At 49.7% G+C, this 20,531-nt stretch overlaps 2 protein-coding genes and 1 long non-coding RNA gene across 4 annotated transcripts; 2 read left to right on the top strand and 1 right to left on the bottom strand.

Annotated features, from left to right (window-relative positions):
* The first annotated feature begins 1,662 nt into the window (after positions 1 to 1,662).
* On the top strand, positions 1,663 to 5,623 carry LOC112898851 (E3 ubiquitin-protein ligase WAV3). Its single transcript, XM_025967152.1, has 2 exons — positions 1,663 to 2,467; positions 3,440 to 5,623. The coding sequence occupies exons 1-2, from the start codon at positions 2,093 to 2,095 to the stop codon at positions 5,360 to 5,362; spliced, it is 2,298 nt and encodes a 765-aa protein (XP_025822937.1). The 5' UTR covers positions 1,663 to 2,092; the 3' UTR covers positions 5,363 to 5,623.
* A 3,027-nt stretch (positions 5,624 to 8,650) lies between these two features.
* On the bottom strand, positions 8,651 to 12,847 carry LOC112898845 (ELMO domain-containing protein A). Of its 2 annotated transcripts, none has more exons than XM_025967145.1 (9): positions 11,979 to 12,847; positions 11,609 to 11,721; positions 11,368 to 11,436; positions 10,822 to 10,937; positions 10,540 to 10,594; positions 10,236 to 10,359; positions 9,475 to 9,522; positions 9,239 to 9,333; positions 8,651 to 9,072 (listed from the first exon to the last, which is right to left on the bottom strand). In XM_025967145.1, the coding sequence occupies exons 2-9, from the start codon at positions 11,708 to 11,710 to the stop codon at positions 8,971 to 8,973; spliced, it is 711 nt and encodes a 236-aa protein (XP_025822930.1). In that variant the 5' UTR covers positions 11,711 to 11,721; positions 11,979 to 12,847; the 3' UTR covers positions 8,651 to 8,970. The 2 variants fall into 2 exon arrangements, with proteins under 2 accessions (XP_025822930.1, XP_025822931.1); XM_025967146.1 differs by having other exon boundaries at positions 10,236 to 10,356.
* Positions 12,848 to 13,080: 233 nt separating this feature from the next.
* LOC112898846 lies at positions 13,081 to 15,134 on the top strand. The gene is made up of 3 exons (XR_003229936.1): positions 13,081 to 14,190; positions 14,268 to 14,542; positions 14,636 to 15,134. It is a non-coding gene; the product is annotated as an uncharacterized LOC112898846 (long non-coding RNA).
* Positions 15,135 to 20,531: the final 5,397 nt, after the last annotated feature.

The following is a 20,531-nucleotide window of genomic DNA, read 5'->3' as shown; positions in this document are numbered from 1 at the left end:
ATGCGTGGCCATGGGAAGGCTCATCGATTAGGCATGACCTCACCTCACCATGGATGCGATGCGATGGGATCCCTATGCGCAATTAATCCGCTGCGGCCACATCCACATGTGTGAACAGTGAAGGAGGTGCCGACCAGGATGGTGATGCAACTCCCATGGCCAATTGGCCATCAGGCTCTCCATCAGGGCCATCCATGGCCGCCGCCCGCCGGCCTCATCAATTCGCTTCATCAGAGCTGAGAGCTGACGAGATGATCAGACAGACAGACAGGGCGCCGGCTTCCCTTGCCGGAGCCGGAGGGAGGGAAAAAGCCTGCTCGCCTCGGCATTGCAGCAGCCTTGGCAGTTGAAGTAGCATTCATCCTGCTCCACCCCTTGCAGGGTTCCGTAGCCGCTACCTACATCAGGAACGACGCATGCAGGACGTTAGCTAGTACACCCATAACTACCTACTAATCCTCATCCTCTTTTGGAAAGAAAAAACACCCGTACTACTCCAAGAGATTAGGGCTGCATACATAACAATGTAAATGCTAAGATCATAATTCTGTTATACAGAAATGTCTTGCTCTGCTCGCAAAGCACACAGCGTATTTCGTTCGGCTAGGACAGGACTTGACTCATAATTACTCTATGAATATATTTATTTATGTGATACAAATTTATTTTTATAAGTAGGCTTTCTTCAACACCAAACCAATATAATGACACCAATATTTTAATTTATCATCCAAATTATAGATGAACAGAATACTTATTGGTCAAAGGCTCTTCCTAACGAAATGAATTATACGTTCTAGACACTCCTAAAAGTACTAAAAATTCGGCAAGAGATGGTAATGGAAATTCAGAATGTACCGCCATCTATTTTCGTTGCGATTCATCAATTTCACCCCCTTTCATTTCAGCTGTGAATGTCTTGGTTTTCTTCTCTCCGCTAGCTGCATCGTGCCATTTCTTTTTGATAAACTTGGGTTCCTTTCTGAAACGATGGGCAGCGGTTTGAGAGTTGACCTGCGTGGTGTCACATCTCTACTTGTCACATGGATGGCTCGGCAGGCAGAGATCGATGTGCAAGTAACAAGTACCTACATGTCAGAGAGAACACCTCGTTGCAAGGACTCCGTGTGGTCTATCCACAGCCCAGAACAGAGGTTCCATCGTTCTACTTACGGTTGTCATGTCTTTTTTGTTATTCCTAAACTAAAACCTGGCTGTAACTAGTAAAACAATAGAGTTAAAATCAGTGCTAGCAGCTTTTATAGGTTGCAAGTGCGAGTGCAATCAGGGCTCCGTGTTCTAATAAGCCTGAAAAGTTTTACCTTATTCGAAACCAGAATATGATTTTGTTTTTGTGGCAGCACTGTATGTGCAGTAGAATATTGTGGTGTGTCAGCTGCTGATCCCAGTGGGAAAAGGTGGCGAATCTTGAGGTCGCAGCGTTCCCAAGTTGGCGACGATCATCAGTTAAGTTACCAATAACAATACTACCCGGAGAGAAGAGGAAGAAGAAGAAGATGGATGGAGTATCGGGAGAGACGACGATCCAAACAGGAATTTCCGAATAATAAATGATTGGGGGGGTTGCGATGCGATACGATTCGAGTTTCAGACTTTCAGACTTGAGAGGGAGCTTGGGACGCGACTGCGAGTAGGTCCCTTGCTTGCTCTATACTAATAATTGCTTCTCTCTCGTTGAGCTGAGCTCTCGAGGAGGAGTTGAGGATTCTGAATACTAAAATAAATAAAAAAATGGCGAGGCAGGGGAGTCGTCGTCGTCGCAGCAGTACTTAACTAGTCGAGCACAGGGCACCCAACAGACTGAGTAGCTGTGACACACAGAGAGAGAGAGAGAGAGAGAGAGAGAGAGCGCGCGCTTCCCTTGGCTCCCGGGATTCCCTTGCCATGCCATTGCCATGTGATGCTCCTCCTTCCCCTGCATATTATTAGCAGCACCAGCAGCAGCAGCGCGTAGCAATTAAGAGAACCACCAGCAGCAGCAGGCCAGTTGCAGCTCGCCACCTTCCTCCCTGCTTCTTCTTCTTCTCCGGTTTCTTCTTGCCTTGACCAATCAAGAAGAGAGAGCAGAAGGATGGGGACGGGGTGGCGGAGGGCGCTGTGCACGTCCGTCCAGCGGGACGACGGCGGCGACGGCCACCGCGACACCAAGAACAAGAAGCGCCGCCCGCAAGACACGCCCACCGCTGGCGCCGGCGGCGGATTCTTCTCCGCCGTCAAGAGCGCCGCCACCGGGGGCGGCAGCAGCAGCAACCCCTCGACGCCGACCCTGCGCTGCCGGACCAAGCCCCTGCAGCAGCCGGCGGAGCCCGCGTCCGTGACGCCGCCCTCCGCGCCGGCGCCCATGGGGAAGCACCGGATGCCGCTGCTGCAGGCGCTGTCGGCGCCGGCATCGCCCAGATCCCCCTCCAGATTCGCGCTGCTCAAGGCCTCGCTCCTCCCGTCCAAGGTCAGCACCAACCAACATTTTTTCTTCTTCCGTTCAGTTAGTTCTTCTTCTCTTGATCCAAGACTGCAAGTGGGTGAAAGAATCGATTCTTCTCTCCGCTCTGCGTTCAGCGCTCCAAGCAAAGAGATGACTTGGTAACTTAGGGCAGCAGCAATGAGCTTGTCTTTTGCCTTGGCCGGTGCTGATTGGTGATCCCCATCTCGCTCTCCAGAAACCTGCAATGATTGCCACCACTCTCCCCTGTTTTGTCCTAATACTCCTCTTGAGATTCTTCCTCTCCACCTTGTGATGATTGAGCAATTATTATTATATCATGGGTTCGTCACTCACAGCCGCTGCAGCTAGCAGCCTTTTGGTTTCAATCACTCCACCACTCCTTTGTTTTTCCCTGGTTGCAGTTGCAGCCACCTTACTTCACATCTCAGAGAGACTGTGATCTACTACGCTGGCTAGATTAACAACACCAAGAGCAGCCTTTTCCTTCCATGGATTGGATTTTGGATCTCACTTCCCCCATTGTCCAACAAAAAAAAATAGTACACTAGAACACAAAGGATGTGGATTCTGGTGCTCTCTAGTATTGTACACTTTTAGAAGCAGCAGCAGGATGCAAATCCCCCTGCTTTTTTGTTGTGTCAAGTGGAAGAAAGGGGAAAAGAAAGAAAAGCTGCCCGTGGGAGAAGGTGGAGCCTAGAGCGCAAAAAGATGGATCCAATCAGATCAGAGCAGCTTTACTTGACCTTGAGGGATTTTAATTTGAGTGCTCCAAATGATCCTACTGCTAGTGCCCAAAAAGTCCATCTTTTTCCTCATCCCAACGTTCCTCGTTTCTTTCTTTGGGAACAAAATCAGCCAGCCAAATTTGTTCGTTCCTTCACCATTCTCTGTACTCATTTTGTTTCAACCAAATTTTACTTCTTGCAAAATGTGCCAGTCACTGATGATTTTGCAAATGTGTGCGTGGTTGTGCAGGCCCGTTGCGGCGTGTGCTCGCGCGGCGTCAAGAGCGGCGGCAGCTCCGCGGTGTTCACGGCGGAGTGCTCCCACGCCTTCCACTTCCCCTGCATCGCCGCCCACGCGCGCTCCTCCTCCGCCAATGGTGTCCTCTCCTGCCCCGTCTGCGCCTCGCCGTGGCGCCAGGCGCCCTTCCTCGCCTCCCTCCGCCTCCACTGCTCCTTCCACGACGACAAGCACCGCGGCACGGACGGCCGCAAGACGCCGCCATCCTCCGGCGGCGGCGCCGGACCCAAGCTCTACGACGACGACGAGCCGCTGCTGGCGCCCAAGGCCGCGGCCAACGGCGGAGGCTTCAACCCGATCCCGGAGGCCGACGAGGACGACGAGGAGCAGGGCGCCGAGTTCAGGGGCTTCTTCCCGCGCCCGAGGACCTCGGGGCTCGCGGTCACCGTGGCGCCCGAGGCCGCGCTCGTGTCGTCGGGCCGGCGGCACGGCAAGTACGTGGTGGCCGTCAAGGTGAAGGCGCCCGGGCTGCGGTCGTCATCGGCGGCCCCGCGGCGCGCGCCCATCGACCTGGTGATGGTGCTGGACGTGAGCCAGGGCATGATGGGGGAGAAGCTGCAGATGCTCAAGCGCGGGATGCGGCTCGTGGTCGCCTCGCTCGGCCCCGCCGACCGCCTCTCCATCATCGCCTTCTCCGGCGCCGCCAAGCGCCTGCTGCCGCTGCGCCGGATGACGAGGCAGGGCCAGCGGTCGGCGCGCCAGATCGTGGACCGCCTCGTCGTCTGCGCCGCCGCCGCAAGCACGCAGGGGCAGGAGCAGGGGCAGCAGCAGAGCGCCTGCGTCGGGGACGCGCTGCGCAAGGCCACCAAGGTGCTCGAGGACCGGCGCGACCGCAACCCGGTGGCCACCGTCATGCTGCTGTCCGACACCCAGCAGCAGCAGCAGCAGCAGCCGGATTACTCGGCAAGGAACAAGTTTGGTCGGCCGGCCGTGGCTCCGGCTACGCGGTTCACGCACGTGGAGATCCCCATCGGCGGCCCTGGTGACGCGCCGCCGCCCCTGGTGGTGGCGGAGGAGGAGAAGGAAGACGAGAAACAGGAGCCTCCGGTGGAGCACGCGTTTGCCAAGTGCCTTGGCGGGCTGGTGAGCGTGGTGATGCAGGAGGTGCACCTGGAGCTGGTGTTCCCGACGGGGGAGATCACGGCGGTGTACTCGTGCGGCCCCGGGCAGCAGGCCGTGGCGCTTGCCGGCGGCGGCGTCACGGGCGGCGGCGGCGTGAGCGTGCGCCTGGGCGAGATGTACGCGGAGGAGGAGCGGGAGCTGCTGGTGGAGGTGCGCGCGCCGCTGCAGCACAGCCACCCGCACTCGCTATCGGTGCGGTGCGGCTACCGCGACCCGGCGTCGCAGGAGACGGTGCGCGGCGCGGAGCAGCCGCTGCTGCTGCCGCCGCTGGGCCAGCACCAGCAGGCGTCGTCGCGGCGGCTGCACGACCTGTTCGTGGCGACGCGGGCGGTGGCGGAGTCGCGGCGGCTGGCGGAGCTGCAGGACCTGGCGACGGCGATCCACCTGCTGTCGTCGGCGCGGGCGCTGGTGCTGCAGTCGCCGCCGACGCAGCAGCAGCAGGAGCTGGTGGGCAGCCTAGACACGGAGCTGAGCGACATGCGGTGGCGGCGCAGCCAGCACCGGCAGCAAGAGGAGGAGCAGCAGCAGCAGGGGCCGCTGACGCCGACGTCGAGGAGCGGCCGGAGGAGTCGGGGGGACGGGGAGACGACGCCGCCCGTGGGGACGCCGCGAGGGTCAAGGTCAGGATCAGGGGAGCCGCTGACACCGACGTCGGCGTGGCGCGCGGCGGAGCAGCTGGCGAAGGTGGCCATCATGCGCAAGTCCATGAACCGGGTGAGCGACCTGCACGGGTTCGAGAACGCGCGCTTCTGATGGTGTCTGTAAAATTGGGTGTTTTGATTTGGTTTAGCCTTTTTGGATGTTCTTTTTTTTTGTTTTTTGCCTTTGTGAAATGAGATGAGAATGGAACAGGAGCAGAGGAGCCCGCCGCCGCCGGAGTGTGGCGGACGGCGGCTAGTAGATGATGAACAGAGCAGTCAGTCAGCCAGCAGAGCTGCTGCTGCTGTTGTTAATTTGTTATTACCCCACTTTTATATGGATTATTATGATGACGGTAGATCAAGTCACATACTAGCATGGATCCTCCTTTCATGTTTCGTTCACGAGAACATGAGCACTCAGTATTCAGTGGTACTCATCACTCGAAGTGAAACATGAGCATTGCTGGCTGCTGTGCTGGCTGCCTGATCATTCAGTATCAGTAACGATGCATGCTCTTCTGTCGCACACAGTGCAGTTGCAAGTGTGTGTTTGTGTGATTCTTCAGAGCCAGGCATCCAGCTGCATGCAGGTGATGAGGCAGATCAACCATCTCCATCATTCTCGTTAACAGCTAGCTCATCGTCTCAATTCATTCATGGAGGTACGGTCAACATGCGTGGCCATGGGTGATTCTCTTCTCATCTCATCTCGATAGGCAGGCAGACAGACAGATACATAGGTGAGATTGACTGGTTGAGAGGTGACTGCAGGGGAGGTGGTCTGCTGCAAATAAAACTCTTATGTTACAGTTATATGTCGTATTTAGGAAAAGTTAAAACACATTTACTAGTTTTATTAAAAAAACCTTGTCATGAGGTCTCCATGATCTACTTACTATATGCTCAAGCCCATTGCCACTATCGCGAATATCTCTATTTCAGTGTACTTGTCACTGGCGAACTAGTGTAGCAACTTCAACCGCTCATTTTTCCCCCAAAAATCTTTATCAATACTTAAAAAGTGTACAATAGTAAAATAATACATTTCATAATAAATCTATTTACTATAAAAGTTGCAAGCATTTACAATTCCTTTAGAAAAGATGTACAATTACTATAAAAGTTTCAACATTTACAACAACTTTGGTAGTCTTTTGAACAATGTGTTCTTGGTTCCTCTCCTTTTTAAAGAGCAGAGTATCTTGTGCCATCTTTCTGCTGCTCCTCTGCTCTGCCAAATCTTGTACAGCCACCCTATCCCTATGTGCAGGTGCAGCAAAGCCATGTATACATCTCTCATGCATGCAAGTATAGATGGCCATTCGGCCGCTCGGCACGGCCTGGCACGAGTCTGGGCTAGCCTGGGCACGAACTGACCGGGACAGGCACGGCACGACCATGCTAACGGGCCGGATTGTGCCGGTCGTGCCACATCCTCAGCGCAAGCACGAGCCCATAGGCCTATTTCGTGCCGTGCCGGCCCGGTCCGGCATAGGGATTTTATCGTGCCCGTGCCAGCTGAAGCCCATGTGCTCAATGGAGGCCGCCGCGCCCGCCAGCAACCCGCGCACCTGCCGATCCCACTAATACCGGCTGCCGTGCCTACCAATCCCGCCCGCGCCTGCCGTCACCGTGTGCGCTTGCCAATGCGGACGCTGCCGGCGGCCGCGAGCCCTGCCATCGAGCCATCGCGCTTGTCAGCTGCCGCACTTCCATCTCGATGAAGACGACGGTGGGAGATGATGTGGACTCCTTGCCTCGCCGGATCTGCGCGGAGATGATGCTAGCTCAGATCTACGCAACTGGAAGGGGAGAGCCAAGGGCGACCGGGCGGCGGGATGCGAGAGGTGAGAGGCGAGTGAAGAATAGGCAAACAGCAGAAGGCTGGCAGGTAGGCGGCGGCATGTGAGACAACAAGAGGGAGGCGACAGGGGTGAGAGCGAGCGCGAAAGGATGGCGGGTGAGCGGCGGCGTGCTGTGGGAGTGCGGGTGTGTGCATCATGATGGGAGGTCTACCAGTTAGGGTTATTGTGTTAGCAGACCGGAGTTTTATGTGGGTAGTTCGGCTATTGGAGAGATTAACGGGCCATGGTCGGGCTAGCTCTTTTAACTCGATCGTGCCCATGCCGCCTGATGGGCTGAGGTGTCGGTCCAAGCACGGCACGGTATATCAGGCCATGCCGGCCCGAGCACGCAGACTAACGGGCCGTGCCATGCTTGGACTAGGCCAAAAAGCCGTGTCTCATGCCAGACTATCAGACCTAGGACTTTTTGGACATCTTATACATGCAAGGACACGCTCCTCCTTTTCTCCATCCCTTTAATTTGCCATTTTTCTTTTTTGCGCGTCCGCGCGAGAGGAGCCAGCGGGGTTGTTTAAGCGGCGGGCAGGCTAGCTAGGGCCATGTGGCGCAGGAAGAGCGGCGAGGGGGCAGCTGACGGCCGGGGAAAACGCTGGCGATGGGCGGTGGGCGGCGCTGCAGAGAAACAGAGAGGGAAAGCAGGAGGAAGAAGATAAGGACCTGTTTGTAAATTTTACAAAAGTTTAAGGAGTTCACTATAAAGTAAATTTTTTTTCAAACTATAGCTCTAATAAAAATATGCCCAAAGTTAAAAGTGTAGAGCTTAAAAAAGATCTACCACTTTGCTTTAGGGTCTAACTTTAAAATAGTTAGGGTTTTAAAATTATTTTTAAAACCAACAAGTCATTCAATTTCAAATAAATCCAAAATAACTTTTACCTTTTTACCGAAGCCTTGAAGTATTTACACTTCTTACGGTGGTTAAAAAATGAAAACTCATATTTGTAAATCAACCCTTCACACATTTTTGAAATTACCTCCCATTTGTACAATTTACAAAAAGAACTCTGATTTTTCCAATATTACAAAAATACTCTTTAATGTATATTTAAGTTTTTAAAGGCATTCATCAAAACAAACACGCACTAAGCACCACTTCATAGTAGAAATTAATGTGCCTAGCTCCTAAGTACTTGATAGCTCGTAAGTACCTGAAATGTCACAACTATCGGATCTCGAGCTTTTTGGACATCTTATACATGCAAGGACACGCCCCTCCTTTTCTCCATCCCTTTAATTTGCCTTTTTTTCTTTTTTGCTAGCACAGCAATAATCAGGATAGATCTGGAGCAAGAGAAACAAAACAAGCACATGCACCAGATGTACATAATATATATATACACTCACAATCAACCAAACACAGAAGGGTCGGTCCTTGCATTGGGCCTGCGATCATTGGATCGCTAGCTAGCTAGCTAGCATATGCTTGGACGGATCCAGTCAAAGCAAACAAATAAGAGCAAGTGGATCCTTCTCTTCTCTTCACATGACTGCAAACCATGCAAAAGCGAACAACTTGACCTCAGCAAAAGCTTAGTAATTTGCATTGATGCCTACCGTACTTCATAATTAAAATCCAAAACAAGAGGACAAGCTACCTAGTTTATACATATTTGCTCTTGCATAATAAGTCCCGGTGATGTATATACACGCGCAACCGTTTATATACATAGTATGTGTGTCCCTGGTATAGTATAGGCTCCTCGGCAAAACTGTGTCGCATTTCCATCAACAGGAGATGGACACAGAGAGTACAAGTTGGATGGTGCATTCTCTTCTCTTTTACAGGCTGATGCTGCAGATCATCATTTGTGTTTTGAATTCATCTTTTCCCCTTGATGGGATCATAATCCACCTACTATTTGCACAAGAGGTTGTAAGCTGGGAGGTCATGGATGCTGTTGAGATCCTCCAGGGAGAGCTCCCTCTCAAGCTGCTGCTTTGTGGCCTCCAACACCTCCTGCAATTATTTCCTTAATTATCCCTTTTTGCATTACATATATACCCCACAGCAAGGAAACAATTAATCGAAAAGGAGAAGCATCCTTAATAAACTAGCAATCTTTCGTGATGTAAATTGATTCGAAATTTAGATCAATCCAAACTAGAACGATCGATCAGCTTACTTTGAACTGCATATACGACGCTCGCATTGCTAGCCACTGAGCATCCATCATCTCGAAAGCGATGCAGTAGAGCACGTCGAATGCATCCTCGTGTTCTGATAATTAATTTGCAAGATCCATCCATCCATGTGGCAACCAAAAACAAAACACTTAGTCGAGTTGAGTTCATGAAAACATTACAAATCAGTCGCTCCCGGATTTGACAGAAATATACAACAGCAATACTAGTTACATACCTGTCAACACTTTGATAAAGTTAATCCCTGGCAAAGATTTCGGCCGCGCTGAAACCCAAAAATAAAGCAAAGGAAAAGAACCGAAAGCAGTCAACAAACTTTTCCTTTCTTTCAGGTCTCGCGTATCATATCTCAAGGAATAACCAAAACCAGCACAGCTACTAGCTACTAGCAGTTATGGAACCAACAATCATTCATTCAGTTGTTGCTTTCAAAGAGATGGTGCGTGAACAATCAAACAAATTGAAACGAATAAACAAGCCTTTGTTTTCTGTTTGAAACCACATGATGATTCTGGTGAGACCAGCTTGTTCTGTATACTAGTATGCATGGATGATCAGGCAAGGCAATCATGGGTGGCACAACGCATACACGCAACGGGACGAGACGGTTGCGCATCGGTTAGCAGTTAGCACCAGGTGCATCCATGTGCCGACTATTATAATGCTTATCATCAAACAGTCGTAATCAAATCCAAAGATTCCTCATCTTGAGAAAGGGAACAAAACCTAATACTATACTGCAATGTGGCTGCATAATCATGGGGCTGTTTGACTCGTACGAATGCAGTGCACATGGTGGGTTAGATGTACGTACTTTGATAACTACTTTTAATAGTGCTTTGACCAAAAACAAATCTGTTACGATGCAATGCACATAGTCTATATATACATGTAAATTCTTAATTCCAAGAAACTAGACAGTTTCACATGTAGAGATTAGATGCCATTCCCGGCCCCTAATTAAGAAAAAAAGAATACCTGAGTTGAGCTCCAGCAGCTGAATCAGCATGTATGAGATGTTTATACCGGCGACCGCAAAGGGGTACTCCCACACAGCTCGCATTCCTTGCTGCTTCAGCATCAGCCTCTTGAAAGGAGCCTGCTTAATTGTTGGATCAAAATAACCAGCAAGCGTCAGTCTGTATGCAAGGCAAGGTGGACACTTTGCTCATTCCTAAGGATTTCATTTTGTATACAAGCTAGGTCGATGAATCCAGATTCGATTATATAACCTTGGTTTCCGGCACATACATCATTACATATACTAAAGAAAAAGACATACCGGATATGTTCTTGCGAAAAACAAAAGGTTCTCAAGTGAAATAAATCCACAGCCCCTGAAATCACAGTCAGATGATACTGTTATCTGTCAGGGAATACATGCCATTTGTTGGAATAAACCAGCGGCTGATTCTGGACCTCTAAGAAGAAAGAGACAAGGAGCATTTAATTTATTTCCAAAAAGAGCATTTTTAATTTATTCCAAAAAACTAAAAACGGACAGTGTGAAACTTAGTTTAGACAATCTAAAATAGGGCACACAGAAAAAAAAACTTGAAGTAACCTGAAATCAGTCGCTGGGTTGACGCCCTGCCACCCCATATCTTTCCACTGTGCTGAAACTAAGCTATTTAGCTCCGTATCAGGAAAGGAGGCATTCCAAAGAGCCCTGAGTGATTCCTAATGTCAAAGTCCACAAGATAACGAAATACAGAAGTCAACATCTGTTTGAAGTCAATGAGGTATAAATACTAAAATAAAGAGCAAAATACAGTTGCAAGCTGAAGCGTACCATGATGCTGAATAGAGTTAGTTGCAAGTTGAAGCACATTATTGTGCTGAATGTAACTCGTTGCAAGTTGAAGCATATTATTGTGCTGATTATTGCAAGCGCGAACTGAATTGAGTACTGAATTCATGGCAAACTTACATGATAGTTTAACATGCAGGGCTGAAACTATAGCTTTTCATGTCTCTTTTAAAATCCATACAGATAGTCTTGCCGAATATTCATTCTTTTAGATAACAAAATCAATTGCAGCCTTTACATCATGGGATGCACTCAGCCCTATTGCTAAGTATCCTGAAGCTAGTTAAAGTTTCTTCTTACCTGATGTTCTGGCCGAGATTCATCATAAGGTACATTTAGCCTTTCCTTCAATTTTTGCAATCTCTGTTCCTGAATATTTAAGAAAAGGTTACTTCAGCTGCAAGAAGGGAAGAAATTTGATATGAACATTATACCTACTCTATATATCCTTTCCTACAACGAGAGAAGAGATCATCCAGAATCCTCTAAGGGCGCATGTATTTTGCCTAAACACATTTTAGTGATGGCACAACATCTGTACCTGAAGAGGGGTCAGATCAAGCACTATCTTCTCTGCACTGACTTGTCGCCTTTTTCCTGAGCTGTTGAAGAGCCCTCCAAACCATGTCCTATTTCCAACCATACTAGCATCAACTGCAATGAAGTTATTTATGAAGCAATTGAAAGGATCAGTGCACTACAATAGTTACTAGTACTGTTGAAACATATATCCAATAATGTCACACGCTACAGACACAAAAAGTGTCTGGAAGAATCACTAATAATTTCCCTAAGACAGGAGCAATCTTTCATGCTTAAACATATGAAGTGATAATATCTAAAATTAAAGATTATGTATTATTGGAAAGAAAATTAAATGATATACATAAACGTAGAAAATTAAATGGTACCTGTTGGCGTTGGAGTTGAGATGTCAACGGAATGCCCATCAAATTGAAGGAGGCACTCTTTGTCAATGTGAATGGACTAGCTAGTAAATCAATGGATCAATCAATGTGCGGGGACGAGGGCGGCGCATCAGGAGCTAAGTGGGGAACCATGATCCATGAACACACATACGTATCCCTCTGCCCCCTTGCTGTTTGTTGCTGGTCGTTTTGGAGGAGGCATACACAGGATCCTGTGTTCTCCTCCTGTTGCTGCTGGATGAGAGCTGGAGATTGACGAAGGGGAGGGAGGGAAGAGATTGGAGAATTGGGAATGGATTATTCCAGGTTCCCCAATCTCTCCGTCGACCAGCCCTGCCCCTGCCCCTGCCCTGCGAGGATCGTCGCTGGAAACTATGCCAGCTCAAGACATGCTATTTCTCTCTCTATCCTCTCCCCCATGTTGGCGACAGGCGCGGGTTTTAGGCACGCCGCCCGCTCATGCCGCCCAACCATCCATCCCTCCCTTTCTTTGTCTGCAAAAAATTTCTTCCTTGGCTGACCATTAAGGAATAAGCTGACCACGCTGCTCTTGTTAACGGGTATCTTTCTGTTCAAATTCATATCAAATACGATCAAGTATCATTAAGGAGTGATTCTCACCAAAGAGTGTTCGAGAAAAAGATTCTCACCAAAGATAATTTGGCTAAAAGACCTCGATCTAAGAAAAAGAAAAGGAAGACGGAATAAGACATGCATCGGTCCGGAGAGCCATATTTTCAGACGGCTTTGGTTACTTTTGTTGCTCCTCCTCATTTTCTTTCTTTCTTTCGTTGTGTCCTAAGTCTGGTTTGTAAAGACTTCTTTTAATTCTCTTTCAATATATTTATAATCAGTAGGGGATGAAAATCCCCTCCTGTTTCTTCAAAAAAAAAAGATTTTCACCATGTAGGAATAATACATGCATTGGTCTTAAAGCCAATAAACTTAATCATGCTGGTCGTATCACTTATATCAATTCTCTTCTTGCTTCCATTCCTATCTATTTCAGGCAGAATATCCTTTTGCCAAAATCCTTCATAGAGAAAATCAATTCCATTCTTAAACCTTTTTGGTGGCAAGAAATTTAGGATGAACACTCTTCTAAACCCTTTCATTTTAGACCTTGGGATGACATTTGCCAACCAATAGCTAGTGGTGGTTTGGTGCTTCATTCTGCTTGGATGGTTGCTACTTCGAAAGACCCTATGCTCACCTCTGTCCTCAAAGCCAAGTATTTTCACAATTATTCTTTTTGGAATGCAAAATATTCTGGTCCAAAATCTGTTTTCTTGAGCTTCCATTCTTAGGGTCAAACATCATCTTCATGAGCAGTGTACCTATCAGATAACGAAGGGCAATTCTAATATTTGGATTGATCCTTGGTTTGATGGTTGGGAGAACATTCATGATCAGTTAATTATTCCACCAGCATCTAGCTCCCTTCAAAATTTTGTCTCTGATCTTTGGAATAACAATACCAACTCTTGGAACTCTTCTCTGATTAGAGAGACTTTTCATCAGCCGGCAACAGATGCTATTATTCAGACTTAAAATTTACTCTAACGATCCTGATAATCCTCGCTGGAAGTCGTCTGCTAATGGTCTCCACTCGACCAAAGAGGCTTACAAATATCTTTCTTACCATTCTGGCCATTCCCTTCCAAATCATGGCCCTCGTAGCACTTCTTCTCAGGCCTTAGCTCTTCTCAATAGAACTTAGAAGCATAAGTCTCTCCCTTGCATTAGGGCTTTTACTTGGTGGTTACATAGGAATGCTTTAGCTATTGGCCATAGAGCTTCTCATTTCAACACACTAGAATTGATGACTCTTGCAAATTATGTGGTTTAATAGAAACTGACTTTCACCTCTTTTTTTAGTGCACTTTTCCCAGAGCTGTTTTGTTCTCCTCTAACTCTTCTTTGAGAACAGATTTGTTGCCTTCTGATGGGGAAGGTCTGCAAGGTACTTTAGTGGCTATTTTGAGTAACAATTTTTCTAAATATCTACCGCAGGAAGTCCTCACCAGGTTGTGTTACTTGTAGAAAGCTAGAAATGATTTCAGGTTTAATGATAAAAATTGGTCTGTCAGCAAGATTTCTCATGAAGTCTTGGCTGATGTTCAAACTTCGAGTATGTTTGCTTCTCTAGTTGGGTCTACGGATCTCCATGGGCATGTTGCTAGAGGAGGTGAAGGTAAGGCCTACAATTCCTTCCCCATCAGTATACCACTTCTGTACCAGATGGGTTAGCTGATTCTTCTCGATGGGCAGGTTTGGGAGTTTATCTCTCTCTTGCAGGTTCAAGGAACTCTGGTTCCTTATATATTCGTGCATGAAGAATGGTGAGTTCAGTTCTTATGGCTGAATTGGCGGCTCTGGCATTGGCAGCCAAGGTGGCAGAAGTTCTTCAGATGCTAGCTGTTACATCTCATACTGACAGCAGGGATGCAGTCCCTCAGTTGCAAAAGGGGGAGGAGGCTTCTTTTTGGAGGCTAAGGCCACTGCTTTCACAATTTATGTGTCTCCAAAATAGTTGTGATTTTAAGGTGATTAAGATTAGCAGACATGAGAATAGGTTTGCAATGCAGGCAAAAGCTGTGAACAATCACAATTCAGCTATTTTCTCTTGTAATTCCCAGGAACACCAATCTGCATGTGCTGCCATCACTGTCGGAGATCGCCGGAGTAGCAACGTCACAATGCCGCCGGCAAGCTCTCCCTGATGAACACAACAACTCATGCAAACACTCGTGGATAAGCACAGAGACGCAGTCTTGTTTTTGTGCTACAATGCGGCAGCGTTTTTTGGACTGTACTAGTTGAATATAACTCAAACATGGCCATCGGCCATCTGAGAAGCTCACCATGCCTCTCCTATCAGCGCGCCATCCCGCACGTCAAGGCATGCCGCTCCATGCAAACGCTAAAGACTCGCTCTGCTGTGAACGTGCACAACTCAAGCTTACAGACGCGCACAACCTGAATATGGTCATGCTCTAAGCCAGCAGAAAGAAAACACACACGCTAAGTGCTCAAGACTTATTCCAACAAATCTCCTCCTAAATCTTGACGCACGCTACTGACCTGAATGAAGGCCAATCTTCATGCAAAGCTCCTGGAACTTGATTCTGAAGAGAGGTTTAGTGAGAATGTCCCCAAGCTGCTCCTCTATTCTGATGAACTTCACTTCAATTTGGCCAGTGTTTGCATGCTCCCGGATAAGATGAAATCTTGTGTCTATGTGTTTGCTCCGGTCGTGATGCACTGGATTTTTAACCAACGAAATGGTGGACTTGTTGTCCACTCTCAACACTGGCTTGCTCACCTTTGAATCTAGAACTTCAGCTAGCAACCGTGCCAACCACACAGCCTGACAAGCAGCAGTTGCAGCAGCAATATACTCAGCTTCACAGCTAGACAATGCCACTACCTTCTGTTTTGCTGATTACCAGCTGATTGGGCTGCCACCAAGGAAGAAGATCAAACCAATAGTGCTCTTTCGGCTATCCACATCTCCAGCCAAGTCACTGTCTGAAGCGTCCTCCCATCAGGGAAGACTTAAAAGTGATGTTTATCAGTCCCAGGAGGCTGATAACAGTTTTATTACATCAGATGGTACATCACCGTACAACTCTACGCGGTAATGGGCAGTGAAGCGCCACTATCGCGAGGATTACAACTAAAACCCACACTACTACACTAGCTACGAAAAGAGAGTCATCAGAGTCTTGCGCCATACGGAACTCCAGCGGTGGCCCTAACCACAGGCAAGACTGGGTGCAGAACGAAACCCTACTCGACGTCTTCGGGGATGTAGTCTGGATCTTCCACTGTAAAAGTAAGAATGGGGTGAATACAAACGTACTCAGCAAGTCCAATCACACCCACGGAGGGGGTATAACAGAATTAAATGCACAGGATAATCCAAGGATAAAGTTATGGTTTATTTGCGGAAAACTCGGGTGTATGCAAGGGTTCATTTAAAGCATTTCCAAAACAAGTTTTCTAGTACCAAGGAGCACATGATGTTGATCCACACAGGATCCAAGTTTTAAGCTGCTACCGGACTCCCCGTCCGCCGTAGCACACGGCACAACTGCCGGACACTTTCCAAACAACTCACACCATTCCCTGAGAGAAACACTAGTTATGTGACCACACCATAACTTGCCCAATACCATGGGCACGGCTATTCGAATAGATTTTAACTCTGCAGAGGTGTGCAACTTTACCCACAGGTGGGGTACCACAGCACGATCACCTTAGTGTCGGTGCAGATCCCAACGAAGCCATTACCCACCTTAGCTAGACCTGATTAGCCACTACGGGATCCATCAAGGGGTCATTCGACCTATCTCCGAGGTTTAACCGGGGCATAAGTCACACAGAGCTTATCCCTTCTCCTTGATCACCCGTTGCTCTCAGCTCTCCTGATGGCTATCAGACTAACTAGTGGGATTTATGCTAAGCCGTTGCCCATACAACGGTCAAGTGGTTTGCACGACAGGAAGCTAGGTGAGATGACACATCAACTCCGTCCTTAGGGGTGACAAGATGGACATCTCCCTTCCTCGCTCAACCACACAGGTACGAGCACACCAACGGCAATTCACACAGAAATGCCATCCATCCCGTCTGACTCATCTTTCAAAACCACATTTTATCCCTTCCCACACACACATTTTCTTTATAAAACCAGGTGGTCAAGATATGGTTATCGCAAACAAGGGTGGCTATCCTACCATGTTTTCAGCAAGCAAAACCATGCAATTTTATAAAATAGGCCACTGGGTTGTGTTCATAAAAATTAGGACAGAAACATGCATCAAAGGGTGGGATTGAACTTGTCATCATCAAATCCTTGCGGGAGGTCCTGATCGAAGCACTGTCCCTCGGGTTCGGGGTCGCAGAACTGGTTCTTGTTCGCTTGGTTACAGTCGGGAACTTCCTCGTTCACTCCGTGTCCTACGACGCAAACAAACAGGCACACAGTCAAGCGAAAGAACCAAAAGCTTTTATCGTTGAGCTTTAATCAAAAATAATTTAGTTATGGAGATTGGGGCAATATTTTTGGGTGGTTTCTTAATGGCATGGTTAAAACTATACTAGAAAGGGTGTGGTAAAGTTTTGGGTCGATTGGAGACCGTTTGGCGCATAAAATGACGAGTTAAAGAGGGTTCGGGGGTTAAACAGGGGTCCAGGGGCTCATGTGTAAATGGTTATGAAACGGAAAAGGACTTGGTTTTAAATTTTAGAAATATTTGGGGCATGTTAGGGGTTTATTTGATATTAGGCTTACATGGCGGGGGTTGCTTTCCTAAATAACTAGGAGCAGAAGGGCCTACAGTTAAAAGTGGCACAAGGGGGGTTCTTTTGGGGAAAAGGGAGAGAGCCAGGGGGTTTTGTGGCAAATAGCCACCTTCTTCCTCCTTTCCCCATGGGAAACAGAGGAGAGGGGGGTGGGGCGCCGGCGGCGGCCAATCCGCTCGGCCCGAGCCCCGGCGGTGTCGTAGGGGGGGAAAAGAAGGAGGAAGGCGAGGGGGTTTGATCCCCGGCCTTACCTCGGGCCGGGACGGCGGGAGGAGGCGGGGCAACGGGAGCAGGCGGCGGCGGCCTCGGGAGCTCGGCGGGGGGCGGCGCTAGGGCAAGGGAGGCAGGGCTGGGCGTGCTGCGGCAGTTGTGGGATGCCGAGGTGCCCCTCGGCCCTACTTATAGGCCGGGGAAAGCAGTGGAGGGGGGTGTTCGGCCGGCGGCTCCGCGGGCGGCCATTAATGGCGTTTGGCCGCTCGCGGCCGTCGTGGCGTGGTGGCGAGGGCCGAGGCGTCGCACGTGGGGGAGAGCTGTGCTGGCACAGTGGCAGGGAAGTGACGGCGCGCGCGGCGGGGCGGAGCGCCAGCGACGGGCGGCGCGGCACGCGCGGACAGGGCGCGCGCGTGCGCGCACGGCGCGGCGAGGCGCGGGCCAGGGCGGGGGCGCGAGCGGCGGCCGGCACCCCGTGGCGCGCGGTCACACGTTGCACGTGCGCGTTGCGGAGGGAGGCCGGGGCAGTGCGCGGCGCGCAGGACCGGTGCCCGGCCGAGCGGCGCTTAGGCGCGCGGCAAGGAGGAAAGGAAGGAGAGGGAGAGAGAAGGGAGGAAGGGGAGAAGAAAGAAAAGAAAGGGAAAATGGGGAGAAAAGAAAAGGGAGGGAAAAGGAAAAGAAGAGGAAAAGGAAAATAGGAGGAAAATAGAAAAGAGGAGGAGGAGAAAAAGAAAAGAAGAAATGGCGGAAGGAAAAAGAGAAAGGGCGAAAGAAAGGTGACGCGCGGCGGCGATATTCGCGGCGGCAACCGCGGCTGGTCGGCCACGCGCGCGCGATGTTCGCACGCTGCGCGAGGAGAAAAGGGGAAGGTGACAGCGGTCGGATTCGGGTGCCGGTTCGGGGTTCCGGGGAATTAGGGTTTAGGGTTGAGCGAGCTTCGACGACGAAGAGGTTTTGAACAAACATATCTTAGCGCGTAATTTGACTTGGTAATTTTCAGGGCGTCACACTATCACTGTATCCTTCTAAAATAGGTTGAACCCCATTCTTCCTTGTATAGAACAGTCCCACACCACATGTCCCGGCAATGTACCTCAGTATATGTTTCACTGCTGCCAGATGTTCCTCATGTGGTTCTTCCATGAACCTACTGACATACCCAACTGCAAAGGAGAGATCAGGATGGGTATTGATCAAATACCTAAGGCTGCCCACCAAACTCCTGTACATGGTTGCATCCACAACTGGACTTGTACTCTCCTTGCTGAGTTTCAGTCTCGGCTGCATGGGAATCTTGCATGGATTACAGTCAGCCATTCCTGCCTTCTCCAAGATCTTGACTGCATAGTTCTTCTGACTGAGATAAATACCTTCTGCCTGCTGCTTTACTTCAATGCCAAGATAGTAATGCAGCAACCCCAGATCACGCATTTTGAACATCTCAGCCATCTCTTGCTTGAATTTCTAAATGCTCGAGCTGCTAGTGCCTGTAATTACCAGATCATCAACATAAACACCAAGCACCAGCCTTTCACCACCAGCACCTCTGCAGTAGGTGGCATGATCTGATGGGCTTCTCTTGAACCCCAGAGACTCCAAGCTTTCATCCAGCTTCTGATTCCAAGCTATTGATGCTTGATGCAGTCCGTACAGTGCCTTGTGAAGCTTGAACACCTGATGTTCACTGCCAGCTTTAACAAACCCCGGTGGCTGCTCCACAAACACCTTCTCCTGAAGGTCGCCATTCAAGAACACCGATTTGACATCCATGTGATGCACTTCCCAGCCCTCATGGGCCGCCAAGGCGATCAGCAGGCGTACAACTTCCATGCATGCTACAGGAGCAAATACCTCATTGTAGTCGATGCCGTGGCGCTGCGCATACCCCTTGATGATGAGCCGCACCTTGTGCCGCACCACTGCTCCGTGCTCATGCCGCTTCACCTTGAACACCCATTTGAGGCCAATTGCTCGCCGTCCTTGTGGGAGTTCAGTAAGTGTCCAGGTCTGATTCTCCTCGATGGACTGCAGCTCCTCCTCAATTGGTTTCCACCAGCACGGTTGCCGCTCAGCATCCGCAAGGGATGCTGGCTCCTCCGCGCTTACTGCAAATAGATGCTCATTACCCAGATAACAAACGGCATACCCAGATGGCGACGGAGGCTCGACGATGTCATCCACAGTACGAAACCGCAGAGGTACATCATCATCATGGTTGGCGTCCAGCTCATCACCCAACACCGTAGGTGGCGAGGCAAACTGAATTGCTGGTGTGGAGGATGGAGTTGATGCTGTGCTGCCAGCTTCCGGGGGTGTTGCTGGTGGGGACATTTGCAGTGTAGTGGCAGCTGTTGGAGTCCATGCCGTGATGCCCATTCCCATGGGCGTGCCTGGTGGAGATGTTGGCGTTGCTGCAGACTCCTGTTCCAGATCGCCGTGCCCATGCACGACCATGTACTCCACCGTGAAGGAACCGGCAACATCCGCTCCACCTCCCTCTTCGCTGTTCCAATCCCACTGAGCACCTTCATCAAACACCACGTCCCTGGTGATATGGACGCATCGTGTCACGGGATCATAGGTGCGGAACGCCTTATTGCCCCGCTCGTAGCCGACGAAGATGATGCGCCGGCCCCTATCCTCCAGCTTCTTCAAGTGTGGCGTCGTGTTCTTCACGTAGACGATGCAGCCAAATGTGCGCAAGTGATGAACGGCGGGCTTCTTCCCGTACCAGGCCTCAAACGGGGTCATTCCATCCACACTCTTCGTTGGCGACCAATTAAGTAGGTACACTGCCATCGTCACCGCTTTACCCCAAAACCAATTTGGGAGCCCTTTCGCCTTCAACATGCTTCGAGCAGTGCCCACCACCGAGGCATTGCGGCACTCCACCACATCATTTTGTTGCGGTGAGTGGGGTGCCGTCAATTGCCGCCGCACGCCACGGTCCAGACTGTACTTGTGGAAGTCCACCGAGTTGAATTCCCCACCGCGGTCGGTGCACAGCCCGCCAAG

Source organism: Panicum hallii, chromosome 7 (genome assembly GCF_002211085.1).
Source record: "Panicum hallii strain FIL2 chromosome 7, PHallii_v3.1, whole genome shotgun sequence".
Classification (NCBI taxonomy): Eukaryota; Viridiplantae; Streptophyta; class Magnoliopsida; order Poales; family Poaceae; genus Panicum; species Panicum hallii.
Note: the sequence above shows the minus strand (reverse complement) of the source record. Positions and strands in the feature narration are given on the sequence as shown.